This window comes from Scylla paramamosain, chromosome 18 (assembly GCF_035594125.1).
Source record: "Scylla paramamosain isolate STU-SP2022 chromosome 18, ASM3559412v1, whole genome shotgun sequence".
In the NCBI taxonomy this organism is placed as follows: Eukaryota; Metazoa; Arthropoda; class Malacostraca; order Decapoda; family Portunidae; genus Scylla; species Scylla paramamosain.
The window spans coordinates 21171977-21195575 of NC_087168.1; the positions used below are offsets into that span (position 1 = coordinate 21171977).

At 41.2% G+C, this 23599-nt stretch overlaps 1 protein-coding gene across 1 annotated transcript; it reads right to left on the bottom strand.

Annotated features, from left to right (window-relative positions):
* Positions 1-6734: 6734 nt before the first annotated feature.
* On the bottom strand, positions 6735-21296 carry LOC135109262 (uncharacterized). Its single transcript, XM_064020530.1, has 4 exons — positions 21082-21296; positions 11172-11247; positions 8521-8721; positions 6735-7769 (listed from the first exon to the last, which is right to left on the bottom strand). The coding sequence occupies exons 1-4, from the start codon at positions 21155-21157 to the stop codon at positions 7517-7519; spliced, it is 606 nt and encodes a 201-aa protein (XP_063876600.1). The 5' UTR covers positions 21158-21296; the 3' UTR covers positions 6735-7516.
* Positions 21297-23599: the final 2303 nt, after the last annotated feature.

Genomic DNA, 23599 nt, shown 5'->3' on the forward strand with positions numbered 1-23599 from the left:
AAGCTTGCAACGCCGGGTATGAGTTTGACCTGCCCTTGAATCTGCCCTTTTGATCCATGACATTAGTTTGTTTGGGTTACATTTGATTTATACTCCTACACTTCATCTCCAACATTCCCTTCACATTAATCATTATAAAATCGAAACATAACAATGCCTAACGTGGTTTTCTTCAGTGAGAAGCAATGGGTGTTGGGTTCACTGAGATACTTGGAGAAGTAATCGTGAATATTGTACAGTGACAAGTTCCTCTTACTCAACATCAACATAAGATATATTTTTAGTTGTTAGTTTGTGAGATCAAAAGATTCTGAGACCGTATTTTCAAACTTTTCGGTGCTTCATCTACACTACTTCGAACAGTTTATAGTGTAGCTTCCAAGCATATTTTCCTGATTCTAGTGATGGTTTTAACAAGGATCCTGTACCATCATTGGGAAAAGCAACCACAAAAACCAGTCTTATCATCCCTATAGTCTTTGGAAACAGTTCTTGGGAGAGATTAAAGTATTTCATAATACGAAGGTGGGAATTACAGAATCAGTTTTTAAAAATACAAAGTTGGGACTTATATCGTCACTCATCACTTAAGCTGATGTAAACAAACGTCAACAAATACTCAACGAGCGGACATGGAATAATAAGATCCTTTCACGAACCAGGTCACTTCATCATGGGGTTTACCGCAAGGGGAAACTAGTGACCTTCTCTGTTTGATTCTGTTGTTCTTCGTCGTTAGAAGTTTACGAGTACAGACTTAGTGAACATGTACTTCTCGATAGAAGTTCAAAGTATATGTGAAGACTGTTGATTAGTGTACCGCAGTGGGGACCTAGGAACCTTCTCTGTTTGAAACTTTGCTCCTTTTGTTCTCCGTCGCTGCAAGTTTGCGAGTAAGCCAAACTTATGCAGTGAACTTTTACTTCTTGTGTCGGCAATAGAAGTCCAAAGTGTAAAAGTGAAGGCTGATGACTGGTGTACCGCAGGGGAAACTAAGAACTTTCTCTGTTTGGTTCCTCGTATACTTTGTCCCTGCAAGTGTACGAGTGAATCCTTCCCTTTCGTCTCGTCAGTAGAAAGTGCAAGTGAAAGTAAAGGTTCATGAATTGTGAAGCGATTAGATTTGTTATTCTCTTCTTAGTGGGAGATTGACTGATTAAGGTCATATAAAGGAAAGGTATTCGATATATAAGGAACTAAGAGAAAACGCGGGCTGGTTCTTTGTATTTGTAAATGAGGTTAACACACACACACACACACACACACACAAATATATTACAAACTGATAATTGTGACGTTATAATCTGTGGAGAAAGTATAAAGAAAGCGGGGACACACTGATTGCTAGTTTCACATCATTACTTTAAGAGGAAGTTCTCATAATTAGAATGCATAGCTATCATTAGAACATAGTAACATAAGATTAGGGAACGTGGCAGTCCCAGTATGAAACCTAGCTACTTTTTTTTTCCCCATCTATCCTCCTCATTCATAAATTTGTCTGATCTTTTAAAGCTCCATGAGGCCTCGACACTAACATTTTGATTATTCAGTGTATTTACCAATCACGGGAAAAGTTATAGTGATTTACAAGCTACTTTCACTAAATACGTGTCAAATAAGGAGGCGTGTCTTGGCAAGTACAAAAACACAAGAACTTAGAGAAGCTGCAAGAACCCAGAATACCTATACGTGGCAGATAGGAAGAAGATTACACGGAAGACACAAACATGTTACCCTTTCATTACGAGATGCAACAATTTAAAGTACTAGGAGCAATGTATGGAATCTTTACACCCACACACACACACAAAAAAAAAAAAAAAGTCATAAAAAGAGTAGATTTTGCAATTTCTAGCCAGTACGATGTTTGGAGGTAGCTGTAGAACAAGAAAAGATGTTCCAGGGTGGTTAGTTAGAAAGGAAAGGTGTACCAAATAGCAAGGAAAGGATTTAAACACTTGACTCAAGGACGGAAATCAACCAATGCACAAATCCTGGAGCTTCGCGTCAGAGAACCTGCTTATAAGCTGACGTGCGCTGCATGTAAATTTATCCCCAGTAATCTTCCTTGTAACTGCAACCGAAAAGGGAGCGGCGAGACAGGCAGAGAACACATGTGGCAAATATTAAGCATCAAAACATTCTATTTATCATGGCAGACGTTCTGTTCTGTTTATTGTTTCAGAAGTTTTGCTATTTCTCTTTTGTTCTTAGTTGTTGCTGTTGTCGTTGTTGTTGATAGAATATTAACATCATAATAAAAGAGATTTGTGCAGTTAATATTAGACTTAAAGCGAATAAAAAATAAATAAATGAATGGATAAGTAAGTAAATTAAGTAGAGTAAGAAAGTGAGAAGAGTTAAGTGAAAGAGAGGAGAAAAAAAAAGGAAGAAAGAGAAGGAGAAAAGAAAGAAAGGAAAAAAGAAGACTGAACTGAAGAAAAGGAAGAAACAAGCAAACAAAACAACAAAACAAGGTAATAAAGTAATCAAATGCTTGACTAATTAAGCTACTCAATAAAGTAAAGCAAGTAAAATTAGCAAATAAGTTTAGCAAAATTACTCATCATTCGCCAGATCTAAAGTCATCACCACCACCACCACCACCACCACTACCACCACCATTACGTCAACATAAACAGTCAAGGGGGGGATTTCCCTGAACATCATCAGCCCGAGGGTATGCACCGAATCCTAAACAAGTTTCTGTCCTGACTCATTAGTATTCAGGCGCAGGAGACCATCACCCACATACGCACCAACCCTGCTTTCACTCTCTCCAACACTCAGTTCGCGTAAATAAGCAAAGTTTTTTTTTATTTTTTTATTTCGTTTATATTATAAGGATAATTTCTTTTTAATTCGCGTAGATATAAGGAGAGATTCTTTGCTATTTTGTCAGAATGAAGATGTTCCTTTGATTTCGTTAGCATAATTAAGAGGAGAGCTTCTTATAATTTTCTTTTGATGAGAAGAGTTTGTTTTTAATTCGTTTAGATGTAAGGAGAGTTTGTTTTTTTAATTTGTTTAGATGTAAGTAAAGTCTCATCTAATTTTATTTAGAGATAAGTAGAGCTTCTTTTCATTTCCTTTAGGTATAAGGAGAGCTTCCCTTCAATTCGTCTAGGTGGTGAGAGCTTCTTTCCAATTCGTGCAGGTAGCTTCTTTTCAATTTATTTAAGTATTAGACATCCGTAAAAACTAAGATGAAGGTTATTCAGAAGATCCCATACATACTGACGAAGATAATATAGCTTGAAGATTTCCTACAGAATCAAGTGCTGTCATTTTTCAACGGGTAATCTTAGCTCAGTGTACAGGTAGACCAAAGGAAGCTCAGAAATAAGCCTAAGGAAAGAAGTAAGGGACAAGGCAAAGGATGTTCAGTCGAAAGGGTAAAACCCAGCGAGTTTTTTTGTCTGTCCTCTCTACTCTCCTCTCTCCCTGACCTTGAAGCTTAGGGTGGATGTGGCTAACTGTGACATAGTATTAGGCAACCGCATTCTTATATTGACGAAATCACTGATAATGAAACAGGTTCATCCACATTTGAGTCACACAATACAGCACACACACACACACACACACACACACACCGTTGCACTCGTTCACTCATTCATTCGTCTGTCGCCTCATTCACCTCATACAAACACCATACTCTACAACTTTAAGAAAAAATAAATTTTATACACTACAGTCTCTTTGATACGTAGTTCAGTGACCTCAATGGTGACAAAAGACGACCATAACGGTTTTGAGCTAATTAAGAGACTTTACAGTAAGTGATTAGGGTTTTCAAGGCTATTGCATGATTTCCGTGATAGTTTAAAAAAGGATTCTGCATCATCAGTGGGCAAACACGCTCGAGAATGTGTCCAATCATCTCCTTGGCCTCTGAAAATAATCTTCATGAGAACCCAGTGTGAAGACGGGACATGAGTCAACACAGTTTTCTCTCCCGACATGTTTGCAATGAGATAACAAGTGGTACAGCGTAAAGGTTTGTTGAATCAAGTAAAATAAATAATAATGAATAGATAAACGAATAAATAAATGAGTAGATTAATAAAATACGGCACGAACAATAATAACAACAACAATAGCCCGTTACGGGATTAAACTAAACCCGAGCTTGTATTTTAAAACGTTTTGTCCTCTCATCAGAACTATTTTCAAAAGGTCACAAAGATAATTAATCGGGTTCTCATTTTTTTTTTTTTTTTTCAGTGGTCGTGCAGAATCCTTGTCAAACTTTCAATGTTAAAAAGTAGTCAAGATAAGACGCGGAAACGTATGAGGGTACTACATGGTCTGTGTACTGAAGTTAGTACCACCAGCCAGTTAAACCCAGAATAGCAACACAATAGGATAAGATGAACGGATTGTTATAAAAAAAAGTCAAAGAAATATAAAAGAAGGACAACGTTACTCACTACACATCCGTTCTCACGTGTGTTTAAGGAAAGGACGGAAACGCACGGGACTGTAGATTAACATGAAAACTGATTACCTTCATTTGAATTCAGTCAGCACCAGTCAGCACGTCATCATATCCTTAGAATTTCATAATCTATTGTTGTTTTATTCTGGCTTCATATTGTCGTCCACAGTTGCTCATATTAAAGAATAAGTGAACAATACAAACTTTTTTTTTTAAGTAAGATAGGCTATAGTCCAGGGCAACAAAAAAAGTTATAAGTATAAAAAAGAAAAAAAAAAAGACCCAGAGAAGGTGCTAGTCCCAAAAGATTACGGTATCCTAATTTATGAGGAGTCTTTTTCAGTTTTTTGTAGTCATTGGTTTGTCTCCTCTATGCACATTAAACCTTAACAATAATTATGATTATGTCCAGCCACGCTCCAGGAAACCATACAAGCTGAACACACAGGATCGAACAGTAAACAAGATCTAGTCCCGGGTCCCGAGTCTCCTTGGCTATAGAGGGAAGAAAAAGAGCCAAGTGGCGGGATTCTGTGCTGCCTTTCATCTTTACTTCGTCCTTGCACGAGCTGTCAGGTGCTTTCGTGTCCTATGAACTGTGCGAGGCTTGAGTTTCATGTCCATCTTAAAATAAGTTCGTTGTTCAAAGGCCAGAGTGCAGTGCTGTCGTCTGTTCTTTGTACTTTTTCTTAACTCTGATTGCTAATGAGGGTATGGCGCGTGTTACCGTAATCTAAGTAACTGTAAATGATTTTACAAAGGGGAATAAAAACTGTAGATGCTAAAGAGGAATGGTCAGTCAGGTTGTCCCTCTCTGAACTAACACTGGACCGTTTTATTAATATCTGTCTGTCTTTCTCTTTCTATCCTTTTTTTTTCTTTTATTTCCTTCCTTTACTATTCTTTGTTGCCTTACTCTCAGTTCTTGGTAAGTGCTCAAGTCGTTTAAACTTGACGGAAACACATAGCAATCATAATAGATAAATCTACGTTTTTTTTTTTTTTCTTTTTTTCCTTTATGAGTGACTTTCATCGTTCAGTTATTAGAGTATAAGAGTCTTTATATGAGTGAGATTTCAGTTGTTCTTGACATTAGATCGTTCAGAAACTAAGAGTCTTTGAATGTGTGAAATTTCAATAGTTCTGGTGTGATATTTCAAATGTTCTGCTTCTTGTTTTCTCGTGCGTGTGACCCGGTGTCTGGTACTAACTAGATCGGCGGGCGGGCAACAGGAGCCTGAGTCAGCGGCGGTGCAGGTGTGACGCGTGGGGAAGCGAAACATGTGACGGGTGTTCAACGACTCACAGGAAACGTACATATAACTTTCCACAAAATATGTCCTATTGTCACACACACAAACACACACACACACATACTTCTCCGCCCTTTTCTCTGGTAATAACTAGTGAATTTAGTATATTACGATGGAAGGATTATTTGTGTCTATTGTGAAAGAAAATACAAGTGTAGTTTTCTTTTTATATCATTAAACTCGACGAAGGGAAAAAGTAATTAGAATAAGAAGAGATCCGTTCATAATCCTGCTCCCAAAAAGAAAATAGGAGTAGAGAACATGTTAAAAGGAGATTCAAGTAACGAGGATAGTGGACATTCATGGATTTTACAAGCGTTACCCCTTAAACTCATTTTCTATAACATTACTCCCAGGCATGCCAGGCACTCACCCATCATGTCTTCCCACTCCTTTCCTCTGCCTCTCCATCTGTTCTGTTCTTCCACTACCATTTTCTACTCTCTGCCATCCCCTCACCAAACCAGTCTGTCTGCCATCCCTTCACCACTTTCCTCTCACAAGTCTGTCTGTCACCACACCACTCGTTTCCCTCAGTCTTTCTCTCACCTCTCCACGCCTTCCCTCAAGTCTATTTCTCACCACACCAGTTCCTCCCTCAGTCTGTCTTTCACCACACCAGTTCCTCCCTCAGCCTGTCTCTCGCCACACCACTCCCTACACCCACCAGTCCCTCTCTGTGTCTAATCTAACCTTACCTATCTTTACTCATGTCCCTTTCTCTATTCCTCACTCAGTTCTTCCCTTACCGCCCTGCATACCTTCCCCTGCCCATTAACTTTGTACCTCCACGTCTTCACTCTATGCCTCCGCGTCACTCGGCTCAGTGCATCTATAATAAGACCCCATCGCATTGGTATATGTAAATAGTTACTTACATGGACTTGCCGAGGTCACACGTTACCCCCTTAGCTTGGTGGTGCTTTGAAGGGCAAGGCGAGGTCAGGCAAGGTGGAGTGACGAGAGAACAGGCATTAGGATGTTTGCATTTTTATTAAGTAATACATTCTTTATGGTTTTCTTAGATTGAGATGTGTGTACTGTACTTATGTTACAAACGCAGCTTGTGTTGTATTGTATTTTATTGTAATGTATTGTCATGTTACATTTATTCTTTGTTTGTATATATTTTTCGTCTTTTGTGTTTATTGTCATCATAGGTATAAAAATTAACTTAGTCATTGGCAACTATATATAGGTATAGTACATATGTATGGAAGCAATAGAAAAATAGGTTTAAATTATGAGATAAAGAGAAGACGTGCATGTTGACAAAATAACAAAGAAAAAAAAAACACATGTATACAATATCAAAAGAAAAACTAGAGAAGAATATACATAGGCAAAATACAACGAATGACAACCAGAGAAGAAAAAAATAAAATAAAATAAAGCTTACATATAGCAATTCATCTCATGGTTGACTTTCGAGTAGCATATCATTTGAATAGATCATTATGACACGAAGAGTTAGGCAAGGCAAGAATAAATAAATATAGAGCTAACATCTGTTCCTCACACACACACACACACACACACACACACACACACACACACTACCTTCAGCTCTCTATGGTAATGAGCGCCTGCAGCAAGAGGTGGGGAGCTGAGAAAGAGTTGAGGGAGAGGCTGCAGGTAAGAAGGAAAGGAGAAAGTATCGTGTTGGGACGCTAAATTATTGCACCAAGTTATACCTTTCCTTTAACCCAACACGTCTCCCCCTTTCCCTCTCCCTCTCCCTCTCCATCTCCCTCTCTCTCTAGTACCCATGTTTCTTGAGTCGCTGGGATTTTGGCGGACTGTCCTCAGGCTCAAGGGGCGGCGGCGGGTTCCTGTCTAGACAAGCATCCACCTCAGGCACCCAGATCTCCCCAGGGCCGCACTTTTTCTTCTCGTACTCGCCCACCTCAAGCACTCTGACCGGCTCCTTCTTGTCCTCCTTCTGCTTCTCCTGTCCCCGCTTGCTGTCCGTCACTTTAGGCCTCACCAGATGCTCCTCCGCCTCGACACAGCTGTAAGAGTTGTGATGGTAAGAATAAGGTTGAAAGCGTCACTATATGTACGGTTGCCACGTCACGTTAAGTCGAGTGAGCAAAAACAGGTTGACTTTAATACTGTTAACGTGCAAGGCGAGGTCATTCACCGTGTGTTTGTGGGGCATAGTGTTTTCTTGCTGCTGACTCTTGTTCTCTCCTCTCTCTCTTTTTCTCCTGACTTTCATGTGAGATAATCCTCTTGCCATTGGTTTTATAGTGTATTAGAAACTCTGGAAATAAGTTTTAACATCTTTTTTTCTCTCTCTTTACTTTCTCTCTCCTTCGATATTGCTTTTACTTCTCATCTCCTTTCTGAGTGACTTGTAAAAATGGTCAAAATGATCTGTCTGTCATGGATCTTGTATATCTAGTATCTCTCCTCCTAACGAAGGACTTTGGTTGTGGCATTTGGGAACACCTCACAATGTCCGTTTACAATTAACCCTTTCACTGTTTGTCAACCTTTCCCATCAACATCACCATCTTCAACTTTTAACACATTTTTTTTCGTACTGCAATATCTTAAAAGCGTATTTCTATTGGTTAGTTAAAATTAAATGAACCACTCATCATGTTCCCTCTTTGTATCCATCCAAACAATTTATCGTAGTGATTTAAGTATTAAGAAAAGACGACCGAGAGAGACGACAGTGAAAGGGTCAAAACCACAGATATCAAAATAGAAAGGTAAAGGAGAGTTGGAAGAGGAATCACTCCGTCAACTTACATGTCCAGTTCACCAACGTAAATCTCGTGAGGTTTGCACTTGGGCGTGACAAGTTTGGCCTGGTGTGGCACTCTGATGGCGAAGGTCCCCGCGTGCTCGTCCTCGTGTACACTAATACGTCCTGACTCCGGCTCCACGATCTCCAGCACTGTCAGCTGCGGGTGGCCCTGTTGGGGGCGTCTCTCCCTCCTCGAACGACATCTGGTGGGGGTGGGAGATATTAGCTAAAGTAACAGTTCAGAGGGTGTTGAAGAAGAGCGTTTTCTGGTTAAGTTGTGGTGGAAAAAGGAGAAAAAGAACGTTGCATGATTGAGGTATGGCGAAAATGGAGGAAAATGGGAGTCGTTTAACTGAATGTTGGGGAAAAAGGAGAGAAAAAAAAAAGTTGTGGAATTGATTTATGGTTTAGAAATAAACGATTAAATTTTCTGATATAATTATAATGGAAAAAGGATGAATCTGGAATATTTTACTGAATTATGGTGAAAATAATGGGGACAGCTAGATTTCCTGGTAGTTAAGGCAGGAAAAAAGTTGGAATTATATTTTATTAACTAATAAAAAAAATAGAGGTAACTGGATTATTTTACTCGGTTATGATGGAGAACAGTTTTTTTTTATCAATTTACTGCGAAAAAAAAAAAATGGATGGAGAGGAGGAAAGCATAGGGGCACGGTCACATCTCCATCAGAAAGGAGTTTCAAGACTAGGAAGGGGTGAGGAATGGGAGGTATAGAAGAAAGATAAAGAGGATACAGCACTAATACATCTTCCAGGAGATGGGAAATAATAAATAGAATCTTAACTCGAAGGGCAGGGCGTGTGAGGGAAGGGCAGGTAAGAATGAGTGGTCAGAAAGACGGCGTGTGTCCGGGAGGAAGGGAAGAGTTCAGTGGAATAGGAAGGTTAAGGTACAATACTATTTCATCAGTGAGTTGCCTTTACGCATTGTACTGCAACACTGTTTAATAGCGCGGATGGTTTTTCCCTCCTCGTTCCAGCTGTTACACAAGGCGAGGGTTCCGGGGCGTTTCTGAGGTGTGGCAAGGTGATGTGAGGCATTGGGTGCGTGTGTGGCCTGACGCGGTGTGTTTAGGGAGAGTGGAATATGAGAGGGGAGTTTGTTTAAGAATGGTACATGAAAGAAGTTTGTTTTGGAAGCGTGAAATATTAGACAATGTTAATTTAAGGAAAGTGAATGAGGGAAGTTTGCTGAGGAATGGGGTATATCAGGGAATATCTGTTTAGGACTAAAATATGAAGGTAGAGTTTGTTTAATTAAAGAAGGTTCGTGAGGAAAACTTGTCGAGGAAAGAGAAATGTCAAGGAATGTCAGTTTTAGGAAGGAAGGTATACGAGGAAAGTTTAGGTAATGTTCTTTAAGGAAAAGTGGAATGAATGTGATGAAAGGTCGAATATGAGGAAGGGTAAATAGCGAAATGAACGTGAATGTGGCTTGTTAATGCTGATAATAATGATGTAAAGAGACAGAGAGAGACGTTTTGGCTGTCAGAGGAACACAGAAATAATCACACACACAAAGAAAAGGAAGAACGAACCGCAGCACAAGTATGTAGATCCTTAAGCTGTTTGTGATAAGCTGGACTACAAGTACATGATCTACGATGCAGGACAGAAAATGCGAGACCTAGGAGAGAGAAGGGATTGGTGGAGAGGTGGAAGGGTGGAGGCACTGAAGGAATGTGGATGTTGCAGTGTGTTATTTCGTCAGTCATGGGCCATCTAGCCGGAGGATGCGGGAGCGAAGGGTTATGAGGTGCAGGAGCAAGAAGAGGAAGAGGAAGTTTAAAGTATTGTGACTAATCTTTCCTATAACATCATTATCATTTCCATCACTATCTGTACTATCAACATTATCACTATTTCATCACTCATAGCGTAACTATCTAGGCATATTGCACAATCTTCGTATCATCACCATCACCACCTTACAACTTTCGCAATCACCACCAAGAACAGCATCATCACCCTCATCACCACTGCCACTTTCACTAACACCACCACCACCACCACAAACAACATTCACACCACCACCACCACCATCAAGCATTACCAAGAACGCCTAGCTCGTTATCCTTACCTGTCTTCGTTAGGTAACAGAAGTAATGAGGTGCATAAATGACGGACCTCCAGGTGCGAGTGGATGAGGAAAAAAAAAACCTTGTTACAACACAGCTCAGGTGATCAGGACTTACTGTACCTCAAGGTTTGGAAGCAGTGTAATGCAAAGAGAGATACTGAAAGAACGTGGGGAGTGATACAAAGAAAAGAGTTATAGGGAACGTGGTGAGGGAGAAAAGAGAGGGGATAGGAAGGGAAGAGGGCCATAAAGAGTAGTAAAGAGGGATTTAATATGGAAATTACGTCATGGAACAAAAAATGGAAAGGAAGATTTGAGATGAGAAATCAAGAAGGAGGAAGGGAACAGGAGAGGAAAAGGAGGTGAGAAGAATGAATAGAAGAAAAGGAAGAGGAAAGGAACATAAGTGAATGAAAGGGAAAAGAGAAAAATCAAAGAGGAGACAAGAGAAAAAGAGGAAGGGAAGGTAATGAAAGACGAATCGAACCACCAACCCTTACCTGTCCACTCAAGGTAAGAAAGACTGACTGAAACACAGGAAACACTCACTTGTAGGATTCGTAGGAACCGTAAAGCAGCTCAGGGCAGTCCAACACGCGCCGAACCCAACTCACTTCTTGGGAATCTGTAAGGCGTCATTACCATCATTATCATCACCATCACTATCATCATTGTCATTGTCACCATCTTCATCGTCATTGTCATCATCATGGACATCATCACTAACCTATATATGATTTCACTACTGGACAAATATATTCTCTTTCAAGGTCGTTATGAACACACACACACACACACACACACACACACACACATATATACGCATTGGGGTAAAGGAAAAAATACAGAAAAAAAATAAAAGCGTTAACCTTGAAAACTTGCTTAGTGCCCCCCCGGGTAGGCTGGCAGGCAGGCAGACTGACAGACAGGATGTGAGGCACGTAAGCAAACAAACAAGTGCATAGCGTCACACCCACAAGCTTAGCGCCCTTGAGGTACGCGTATTGTAAACTAGCGGAGTATTATTCACCTTGATATTGATGTGGTAGAGTGAAATGCCAATATATTTGAAAGGAACGGAGAGAGAGAGAGAGAGAGAGAGAGAGAGAGAGAGAGAGAGAGAGAGAGAGAGAGAGAGTCTTATCCAGTGAGGTAATCTGATAAGGGACAATGTGATCTGAATAGTGCCACAGGAAAGCAAGATAGCGATCCTCATACATTTATACAAAGAGGATGTCGTAATATTGCAGGATGGACGTCATCCGGCCACGAACTACCACATTTGTTAGTATAATTATACCAAGAATACATTATTGACACTAAACGTAAGACTGCTGAGTTATTAAGACAAAGATTTCAGGTACAGTATTCCTTAACGTTTCCAGCATCCCATGGCGACAACGTTCAACAGAATTTTCAAGGGTGTTTTCATGATTCTAACGATAATTCATGAAGCATTGTGTACTGGTGGATGAAACACGTATGAAAACCCAGCCAGTCATCTTTCTGGTGCTTGAAAATATCCCTTATGAGAGAACAAAGCATTTAAGAATACGAGTCTATAAATAAAGAAAGAAAATAAGATAAAATTAAACTGAAATATAAAAAAAAGATAGGGAAAAAGTCCGCAAATATGCTGTTCCTTAAGAAAAATAGGTCTATAAACAAATAAAGAAAGAAAGAAAGATAGAGGAAAAGTTAGCGGAAAAGAAAAAACGGAAAACAAAATACATAGTGAGTTTACACCAGCGGCAGGAAACGTCAGGGTTAGAAATTCCTAGCAGAGTTTACGTCACACTGCACGAGTAACTACATGAGTAATTAGATGCATGGCAGCAAAGTAGGACGTGAGACAGTCAGTGGCGGTGATGGCGGTGGTGGTAGTGGTGGGTGTCCGTGACCTGTACAGAGCACACTCGCAACAAGCTAAACTAGATCTGTCACACTTCCGTACGGGTAGACATAAACTGATCGATAGAAGGACACATTGACTACCTGATAAGGAAACAGAAAGACAGACGGCTAGACGGAGGTGAAGATAGGCAGACAGATAGAGGTGAAGATAGATATACCAACTAACTGACATGGAAACAAGAGATATAAGGAAATAAAGACAGACGGGTAGACGGGGGTCAAGATAGGCAGACAGACAGAGGTGAAGACAAATATACCGACTGACATGGAGAAAGAGATATAGCCAGACAGAACTGATCGATAGAAGGACATGGCAGTTAACTGATACGGAAGTAGAAAGAAGGATAGACAGAGGTGAAGACAGGCAGGCATAATGACTAACTAACAAGAAGCAAAGATACAGATGGATAGACAGAAGAAAAAAGACACATGCCGACTAACACGGAAATAAACAGACATATCCACAAACAAACAGAAGAATAGAGACAGACATATTGACAAAGATAATGATAAACAGACATACCGACTAACTAACAGGGAAGCAGAGAGACAGACGGATAGACAGAGATGAAGCCAGACAGACATACCGACTAAGACACAGAAACAAAGAGACAAATAAAAAGACAGATATAGATAGGTTAACAAATATCATAATTTCTCCCTATTATCAACTTCAATCATTCCACCGCTAAATAAAGGCCTCCCTCAACTTCCACTTATATATATCCTCTATTCCAGGGACTGCCACGTATAGACTTAATGGCTTCTTGCAACTTCCCTTATATCTTTATCTTATGTTCCATCTATTAAAAAAAAGCAGACGACTAAAAAAATTAAATACACGAATGGATACAGTTTCACATTTATAAACTCTCACATTTAATAAACAGTAAGTCATGCCTCATTATACCAACACGGGGCAAGAAAGAGACACTATGTAATTTCCTTAGCCAGCATTCTTCACGTGACATTTTAACGCTGCCGTGCATCTGAAGTATTTTCATTAACTGAGCCCTGGAGGAAGGTGCAAGTGAAGGATTAAAGGTTGGTGGTATTCAGTATTTCACGAGAGCAGGAAAGAAGGAAGAGGAAGCGAAGAGGGAGCTAGTCACTTGGTACTGGGGCGCATGGCACTCAGGTTATATAGGCCTCAGGTCAGATGATCCTCAAGACAGATTGGCCTGAGTGCAAATAGGCTTCAGGACATTTGGTGCTCGAGACACTTGCTAGCCAAATCACTTAGTCCACAAAATGCCTCTAGACTGTGATGTCTTAACTACAGGCTCTGTGAAGGCGGCATGTGGATCACACACACACACACACACACACACACACACACACACACACACACACACACACACACACACACACACACACACACACACACACACCACCACCACCATCTGTACAATGAAAGACAGCAACACACACACATACTCCATCACCACCTGTACAATGAAAGATGGGGCAAGACACACACACACAATCACCACCATCTGTACAATGAAAGACAGGGCAACACACACACACACACACACACACACACTGCATATATAGAAACCCCTGAAGGCAGCGAGGTCTCAGGACCATGATGACGTCACGGCTGATGACGTCACGTTTCCTACATAACGTATTTCATTTTGAAATTGACCCCTAGAAAAAATGGAGCTAGGCTTGAATGCCTTGTATATTCTGACTTGCCATGTAGTTTAATGAAAACCCACACTATCATAACATCTCCAGCCTGTGTAGTATTAAAGAAATAACAAAATGAAATATGGAAAAACCGTTGGGAATTTTGACACCTTTAAAACCACTGAAAAGTCTGCCCATATTGATTTTACAAGAATTAAACTACTTTAAAAAAAATATGAACTATCTTTTCAAACAATTAAAAGTTACTTAGAACCAGAAGTAAGTAAATGAAACATAAAAGTGTAAAGAAAAGTGTTGGAACATAAACACATCTAGAAACCATTGCAAAGTCCATCCATTTTGATTAACAAGAATAAAAAACCACTTTAAAAAATATGAACTATTTTTTCAAAACAATCTGAAATTTGTTATACGCTGAAATAGAGAAATAAAGAAAAAAAAGTTCAAATCTCAACTTTTAACAGGGCTATAAATAATTTTACAGTCCACCTTGTGCTTTAAAGTCTACCTTGTGCTTGAAGACAGTTCCCGCCTGTTTACAGGGTCACGTGCTGCTGCCTTGGCCTGTCATTGGCCAGAAATACAGAAACTATCAATTATTTGCGGAAAAGAGCGCGGCGCCATCACACGTCATAGGGAGCATGCGCACTACCCTGCCTGGCAAAAATACAAACACACACATACACACACACTTAAATATAAGAGAGAGAGAGAGAGAGAGAGAGAGAGAGAGAGAGAGAGAGAGAGATGATTATAAAAATGCATTAACCTGTCCTTGATCACCAGACACTACCTTGTTTTTCTTGACGTGTGTGTGTGTGTGTGTGTGTGTGTGGTGTCTGTATGTTGGGGGGGGGTTGGTTTCAGCAGAATGCAACCCGATGTATAAACGATCTAATCTTTCTTAATGGTATCGGATCCCTTTACACACATAATCAGCTGTCTTGTCCGTCGCTTCCTCGCTAGTTAGTCGCCCACCCAGCCAACCATCGTTCTTTCAAACACTTCCCACGGTTTTTTTCCTCGTCAAAGGTATCATTTAACTCTCGCTATGTGACTCACCGGTAGGGGCAATGCTTACACACACACAGACACACTCACATACACGTGGACGCGCTGCTGTTCCACGCATCATTGAGGTTCAGAATGCGTGTAATTGAAAATCTAACACCAGAGATTTTACCATAAGTTGCCTTGTTTAGGACAATTGAATTGCTCATTTCACGTGTCATTGAGGGAGAGGTTTATAGTGATGAGAAGCAGAAGGAGGAAGGAAAAGAAGGAGGAAGGAGAAGAAGGAGGAAGAGGAGGAGGAGGAAGAGGAAGAGGAGGGAGAGGAAGAAAAGAAGTGAACCGTGTACTCGTATATTAGATTATATCACATATTTAACGAAACAACGGGCTCATAGACACAAAAAAGTGATAGGAAAAAATAATCTCAATATGTCTTTCCCCCAAAAAAAGTTAAGTATAGGAAGATATCCCACAAAAATTACTAAATAACTAACTAAATAATTATCTAACTAACTAACTAAATAAATAAATAAATAGGTTGACGTATTTATCTGCGCGCATGCCTTTTGTACCCCTCTTCTGAGACACTCTAAGTCGCAGTAAGGAGGAAAAGCAGAGACCCATTCACAAATTCATACGAGTCACTGTTCTGAGTTTGTGAGTAGAGGGAAAGGTTTACTCACTAACCCCCCTCCCCCCCTCCTCTTCCCTCCGGCCCTCAGACAGGCGGAGGTAAACAAACAGCCTAGCTTTCCCTCGCACCTACTGACTCACGTTCCAAGTCAGCTGTTTAGACATGGGGGGACTGATTCACACGTGCTTAGTCAGTAGTGAAGACGTAGCTACTAAAGTTCGTATTCTAAACCCTTTCACTGATATTCATAACATCTTTCCTTAACTGCTAACCACTCTGAGACATATTTTCTTGTTCTTCAGCCACCTCTTCACATTATAATAAGAATAAGAATAGAAATAAAAAAAAAAAAACTACATGCTATTCTGAGCGGGGGAAAAAAATCATATGCTCTTTAAACCCAAGGACTGCCTCATGCATCCTTAGCAAGAGTGCAGACTTAGTAACTCCAAATACGCGCAGTCAATTGTGATGGCATGGAGTCCGACCTTCACGTTAATAGGAAATGCATAATTGGTCTGAGTAAGAAGCCTAATTTCATGACAACACGTCTTGTAATCGTACTTCTTATTAGCTTATTTGGTCTCGTTGCCTCACCGTTACGCTAACAAGAAGCAAATTTACACCTGGCCTTTAGCTTTTATCGGTGAGAGGTGGTTAAGCAATGACAGTGCGGCGCAAAACAAATGACTCGCGCTCGATGATGAAACACTACGGTACACCTTACCTTTTTAGCTTTTATCATTGGGAAATACTCGTAGCTAGGCAATGACAGTGCCGCGTAAAACAAGACTCGCGCTCGGTACTTTAACACTGCGGTATACTTTGCCTTTTTTAGCTTTTATCGTTGAGAAATACTCGTAGTTAGATAATGACAGTGCGGCGCAAAACACAAGACGCCCTCGAAACAAAAACAATGCGCTACTTGGCTCTTTCTACTTTCACTTGGTTCTCCTACGTACGTTCACTTCAACTTTCTGCATTTTTTTCCTTCAGTCTCACCTCTCCTGAACTACTGACACTTGCGAAACCTGACGATTGATTCTTAACAGATCAAATTCCTTAGGACTGAAGATAAACGTAAAACAACAGAAGTAAGCATAGAAAGCTAATTGACTTCTGCGTGCTTTACTCCTCCATCATCATCGAACTAAAAAACCTTCATATTATGCATCTTATATTGCGCTTTATTTCTCCATCTGAGTAGGCTCGGTTCTCTTGATGCTAGGAGAGCCGTGTCCTTCTAATGAGCGGTGGCGACGCTGCTTCCTGGCGTGGAGCGCATAAACAAAGATGCCCCCCAACGTTGCTAAGCTGAGGTAGCAGGAAAACCTTGAACGTGACTAGGATCAAGTAAACCTCCCACTTTTCCACTTACAAGAAACGAACGAACATAGTAAAGACTCCAATATCATAGACAAGGGATGTTATTCTTCAACGCTTTGTTCTCTCACACAACTGTTTTTAGAGGCTACGTAGATGATAACAGTTTTTTCACGGATGTTTGTTTTTCTCTTACTATTGGTGAAGCAGAATCGGTATTAAACTAGAATGTAAGAAAACGAGGGAAGCTGCAAGAAGTCACCAGGCCTACACGTGGAAGTTTCTGTATAAAATATGCCTACCTGTTTCCTAATTTTCTTTTGAAACTCTCCATTGACTCTGGACGATAAGAATGTAAAGGAACACGTTAGAACAGAAGGTGATGTGTGACTGAACAGAACTAAACAAAGTGCTTCTGTGTGTGTATGATGGAAGTTGATGCGTGACGGAACAGGACAGAACCTAAATGCGTGCGTGTGTGTGCGTGAGTGGACGAGGATGTATGACAAAACCGGACACGAAGGGAAAGAAAGGAAGAGGAAAAAAATAATAAATGTCAGCCAGCGGATCAGATTCTGTGCTGACGCTACCACCAAAGTTCAGGAGGCGCTGAGTCACCGCTGAGTTCCCACGAGTACCTTCTCACGCACCTCCGTTTTTTCGGAAGTTCCTGTGAATCATGCACGACCTTCACCCGACTGCCGACTTGTAGCTTGTTACAGCTGGATCACCTTACCCCCTCCCCCTCACAACATTTTTTTTTCTACTCCACTTTATTTCATTTATTTATTTTGTTTCATCCTTTATTTATTTATTATTATTTTTTTAGAGGTTGGGAAAATAACCTCATCCCTCTTTTTTGTTTGCTTGTTCGCTTATTTTATTTTATATTGTTTTATTTTTAATATTAATTTTTAGGGTGGTTACGGTGGATGGAGAGATGTATCCTGTCGTACACACACACACACACACACACACACACACACACACACACACACACACACACACACACTCTCTCTCTCTCTCTCTCTCTCTCTCTCTCTCTCTCTCTCTCTCTCTCTGATTTTTAACTCTGTTTTTTATTTTCCCCTTCTCCCTTTCTTTCTTTTTTTATCATGTTTAGACCGCATTGAATTTATGAAAGGATTTGACAGTAATTCTAATGTAGTCGTCGTCGTCGTCGTCATCGTAGTAGTAATAATAGTAGTAGTAGTAGTAGTGGTAGTAGTAGTTGGTGCTAATTGTTATTGTAATAGAAGAAGAAGAAGAAGAGACAGGAGAGACGATAATAGCATCAAACACACACACACACACACACACACACACACGCACATTTAATCGTACCTTCTTTCCTTCATGCATCAGAGCCTTCCACTTGTACCCGCGGCCCTCACCCACCTGCCCCCAGCCAGCCAACCAGCACACCTGTCCACCACCGCCTAGGCAACATCGAATTAAAGGGATAGCAGAGGCGGTGTACCTGACGCAGAACCTCCCTTGATTGGGCTACAGGTAAGAACTTTCACTTGTGCCGAGTATCCACCCTCCCCTCTGCCTCTACCACCACCACCACCACCACTGCCATTGTTAACAGCGGGAACAAAAACAGCTATCAATGATCTAAAGGATGTGTGTTAAGATCCTGTCACTCTCCACACACTTTCACTCTTCTCCGGGAGTCAAGTGTCAGGCGTGTAACGTAGCCTGGTGGTGGGCGGCGGCCTTGGCTTTGACCTGGAGGAAGAAGAGGAGGAGGAGGAGGAGGAGGAGGAGTTTGCGTCCCTCTCACTACACCATTGCAGGAGCTTATCAAGGACTGTGCTGATTCCTAAACGTTACTTCGCCCTATCCCGGTCACTTTTAAGTTTCAACAGGGTATAGTGAATGTTATTAGGGCTTTCAAGGGTGTTTCCGTGATTTACTTGATAGTTTAACACGAGTTCTGCATCTTTAGCAAGGAAAACACCCTGGGATTCATAACATCACTTGGTTCTATCTCGATCACTTTCAACAGGTTATAGTGAATATTACCATCGTCTTCAAGAGCGTTTTCGTGATTTACTTGATAGTTAAACACGCATTCTACATCATCAGTAACGGAAATACTTATTGAAAGGCGACTAATAACCTCCGTGACCTTTGAAACTAGTCCAGATGAGAGAGCAGGACATTTAAAAATACGAACACAAGACCTGCTACAAGCGGTGGGTTCATTGAGTAGCTTGGGCTCTTGGTACGTGCAGGGGGAGAGTCATGGGCAGGGGGAGGCTGTGAGAGGTGTGCCATGAACGCTGAGACTCACACCAGATGACCTTCAGGTATAGGAACTCGCTGGCCAACGCAGGTGTGGGTATTTGTGATTACCCAGGTAGGTTTGTACGAGTATTACCTGTTTGTGTATTGTTTCTCCTCCGTGTTAAATGTGCTAAGTTGAAGGAGACGCGCGACAACGTAAAGATTAAAGGTTACTATACAGCGAGTCAAATCGAGAATGATTGAAATGTATGTGGGTTGCAAGAAGAGGAGGATGTGGAGGAGTAGAAGAGGAATGTTAAAGGAACAAAGATGAGGACGAATAGAAGGAGGAGGATTAGGGGGCGGATGAAGATGAAGATGATGAGGAGGAGGAGTTTTAGGAAACGGGCGAGGATAAAGAGAAGGAAGAAGAGGAGGATGAGGCTTAGAAGAAAGACGAAGAAGACAAGGAGGACAAAGACGAAGAGGAGAGAGAGGAGGTTTACGTGAGAGGAGAAGGAAGACGAAGGATAAGAGGAAGAGGAGGAGAAGGAGGAGGAGGAGGAGGAGGAGGAATATGATGTTTAGGAAGAGGAGAAGAAGGTTTAGGAGAACGAACACATGAAGAAGGAAGTTTAGAAGGAGAAAGAGAGCGAGAAGACAAGGAAGTTTAGAATGAGAAAGAGAAAGAAGAAGAGAACGAAGGTGATTCAAGAAGGAACGATACGAGACATGTAGCAGATCGTAAGGTGACTTGAAATGAAGCAAGATTAACAAGTGCCTTTCAGTCTTTCCTTCTCCTCCTTCTCCTCCTCCACGTATAAGCGAGCTGCGTTGCGTCAAGATAAGTGCTTTTCCTAGTCCATTCCGGCACACTACAGACAGATTACCTAGCTACACGTGTCCCTCCTCATTCTCCTCTTATCTTGCTCTTAACGTCTCTTCTCCCTAGCACAAGTTCAAGGAGGGGAGACCTGCCGGTGTATGTTTGTATCTGCTTGTGTCTGCTTGTTAGTCACCACCTGCGTCACTTGTCACCGCCACCACCTTTTTTAGCTGCACCGGAAAATGGTTTAGTTGTTGTTGTTGTTCGTCTGAAAGTTCACTCTTGCTCGCACGTAACCACCGGCTCTCCGTATGTGTGTGTGTGTGTGTGTGTGTGTGTGTGTTTGCGTTAGCCATTCAACTCCTCGTCTTCCCATTCTGATATGCATCACAGCACGTAATCACGGAGGACACCACCACGCCACCCGCCACTTGTTACATATGATACCAACCTTGACTCTCTCTCTCTCTCTCTCTCCCTCTCTCTCTCTCTACCGCCAGTCCTCGTCAGGTCAGCGGCAAGGTTAGCGTGGCACCTCAATTCCTAGAACCGAGTGTACACGTAGATAGCGCCTCTATTACAGTTAGACATGAATTAATTTACAATACTTAGAACATGTTATTACCGAGTGTGTGTGTGTGTGTGTGTGTGTGTGTGTGTGTGTGTGTGTGTGTGCGTGTGTGTGTGTTCGAATGATTAAAAAAACAAATCACGTCCTTAAGTGCTGGCTGAGAATTTTAACTAAATATTACACAAGTTGAGAAATTTATGTTTTTGATGCTGAGAGAGAGAGAGAGAGAGAGAGAGAGAGAGAGAGAGAGAGAGAGAGAGAGAGAGAGAACTACACTACTACTTACTGCCATAGGGAAAGAAGTACGCAGGGAAGGCCACCACGCACGACACACACGCCAGAAGGATCAGTGAGACTCGCATTCTGAAAGGCAGTTGAAGACGACTCGCGACGAACACTGTCAACAAAACCTCCGTAGCCGTAAACACAACACGCGCGTCTCCTGAGCAGCCAGCGATCCACCTCCGGCTTCTTACGCGTCTCCCAAACAACAACCCTAAGAACGCGCGCAGTCAACGGTTTATATACCCAGCTAAAGGGAGGCGTGCCGGGAGAGAAAGTTGCCGGGTGTTCTTTTGAGATCTTCGGTGGCTCTGTGCGTTTAGAAGCCCTCCTCATCTTTCTTCGCCTCTTCGTCTCTTTCGTCTCTCGGTCTCCCTACCTTCTGAAGCTTATCGTGGGTAAGATTAGCGATCGTTTGGTTAGTTCTGCGTCTTAAGCCCCTACTGTACTTAGTGACTCTTGCTTTCCTTCTTCCCCTTGCCCTCCTTAGCCTTGACTTCTGAGTGTGTGTATGTGTGTGTGTGTGTGTGTGTGTGTGTGTGTGTGTGTTTAAAGTATCAGATGTTAATGATCTTCTTGACCTTGACTGTCCTAAAATCTGTTTCTGGGAAGGAGGGAGAGAGAGAGAGAGAGAGAGAGAGAGAGAGAGAGAGAGAGAGAGAGAGAGAGAGAGAGTTTGCGTGAGCGTTTGATTATGCGCAAACATAGATAAATGACAGCAATTACAAAGCATCAGAAAACAGGAGAATGCGAAGGACAAACCAAATGGATTGCAAGAAAGAGAACGATGACATCATGGGTGATAAACTGGAGGAGCAAACACAACAAACGCACAAACGACACCGCTGCCAAACATTCTCTTATTCTCACGACATAAAAGATAAAAAGAGAAATTAATCATACTCCAGATTTTTTCACTCCAAGCATAAGTCATTGTTATCTCGAAGGTCAGAAGATTGGTAGTAGTTGTGTAATCTTGCTTCATTTTATCTCTGACTTGTTCGCTGTAGCATCATTGTTCAAGCACCGGATATTACTCTCTTCTTTTACCTTTTTATCTCTGGCCTGCCTCTCCTGTACAAACATCAGTACTACACCCAGTCTTTCTCACTCACTCGCCCTTACCAGCAATGTGTAGGTTTCTCTTAATGGGAATCGTAGTCGTAATATGCAAGTTCATCATCAAAACATAATATACATGATACTCAGAATAAAAGGACGAGCAAAACACCAGATAGAATTTTAGTTATATTTTTTTTGGAGCGCATAGCCGAAAGGTGTGAATTGTTTTACTTGATTCCCTTCCTATAAATCAACCGCCGCCCTTCATATGGGAGCTTTTACATGCTGATAAGTTACTCCACCAAAGACAGGAAGTTGAGTGAAAACAAAACATGCCCTGGCTCCACGACTTTGTGCCTCGAGTTTACTAGCAATGTATAGGTTTCACTCAAAGCCAATCGTAGTCAAAAGCATTCAAGTTTATCATAAAAACATAACTTATGAGACGCTCAGAATAAAATGACAAGCACAAGAATTTCTATATTGCAAAACCTGATGTTCATGTATTGTTATAAGATTTAAGGAAGGAAGAAAGGAGGGATCCAAAAAGTGTGTGTTTGTGTGTGTGTGGTGGGGGATGGGGTGACCCAGAAGATGGAGCAATTACATTCCAAGTCACAACACAATCACCATCAAGAAAACATCAAGGTCCACAGACGAGACAAAAAGGGCATCAGCTTGAGGCTATTAACTTGACTCGAAGGAAAAGAAAACACAGACAGAGAAAAACGAAAAAAAATACTCATGTAACCCCACCACACCCACACCCACACCCACACACACACACACACACACACACACACACACACACACACACACACACGTGCACATCTCTCTCCCTTCTCCTAACTCCCCAAAAATAGGAAAGAAACGCCCTGTCATGATCTTATTTAACTTGATGAATAACCAGCCCAGTAGCAAGGAGCCCTCGAGAAAGCATCGTGTCTTTATCCTCTCTTCCTCCCCATGTTTCTCTGTCTCTCCTAAACTGGTTCCTATGTTGCTCTCTTCCTATCTCTCAGTTTCATCTTTTTGAATTCTTCGTCTTTCCGACCTTTCCTTTTTTTCTTCTTTTTATTTTTTTTACTCATCGTCGTGTTTTCTTTTTCATCTGTCAGTTTATGTATCAACACAGTTTTTTTTTTTTTTCAGAAGTAATAGTAGTTTGAGAATTAGTAGTTTGAGAATTATTAATTAGTCTTACCTGCAGTTCTCTCGCTAAAGTAAACACATGTTATCAGTTAGCTGCAGACAAAGGTGAGAACCTGTTACTGTTTTCCGTGACCAGGTGTGAATAGGTAAATGAAAGGTGTGTGGAAGTGCATGTTTGGTAAGGAGTGATGTGGTGTGCTGTGAATGCATAAATGAAACGTGTGTGGAAGTATTAGTGGGATACTGAGTGGTGTGGTGTGATGAGAATGGGTAAATGAAAGGCGTGGGGAGGTATTTGTGGAGTGATG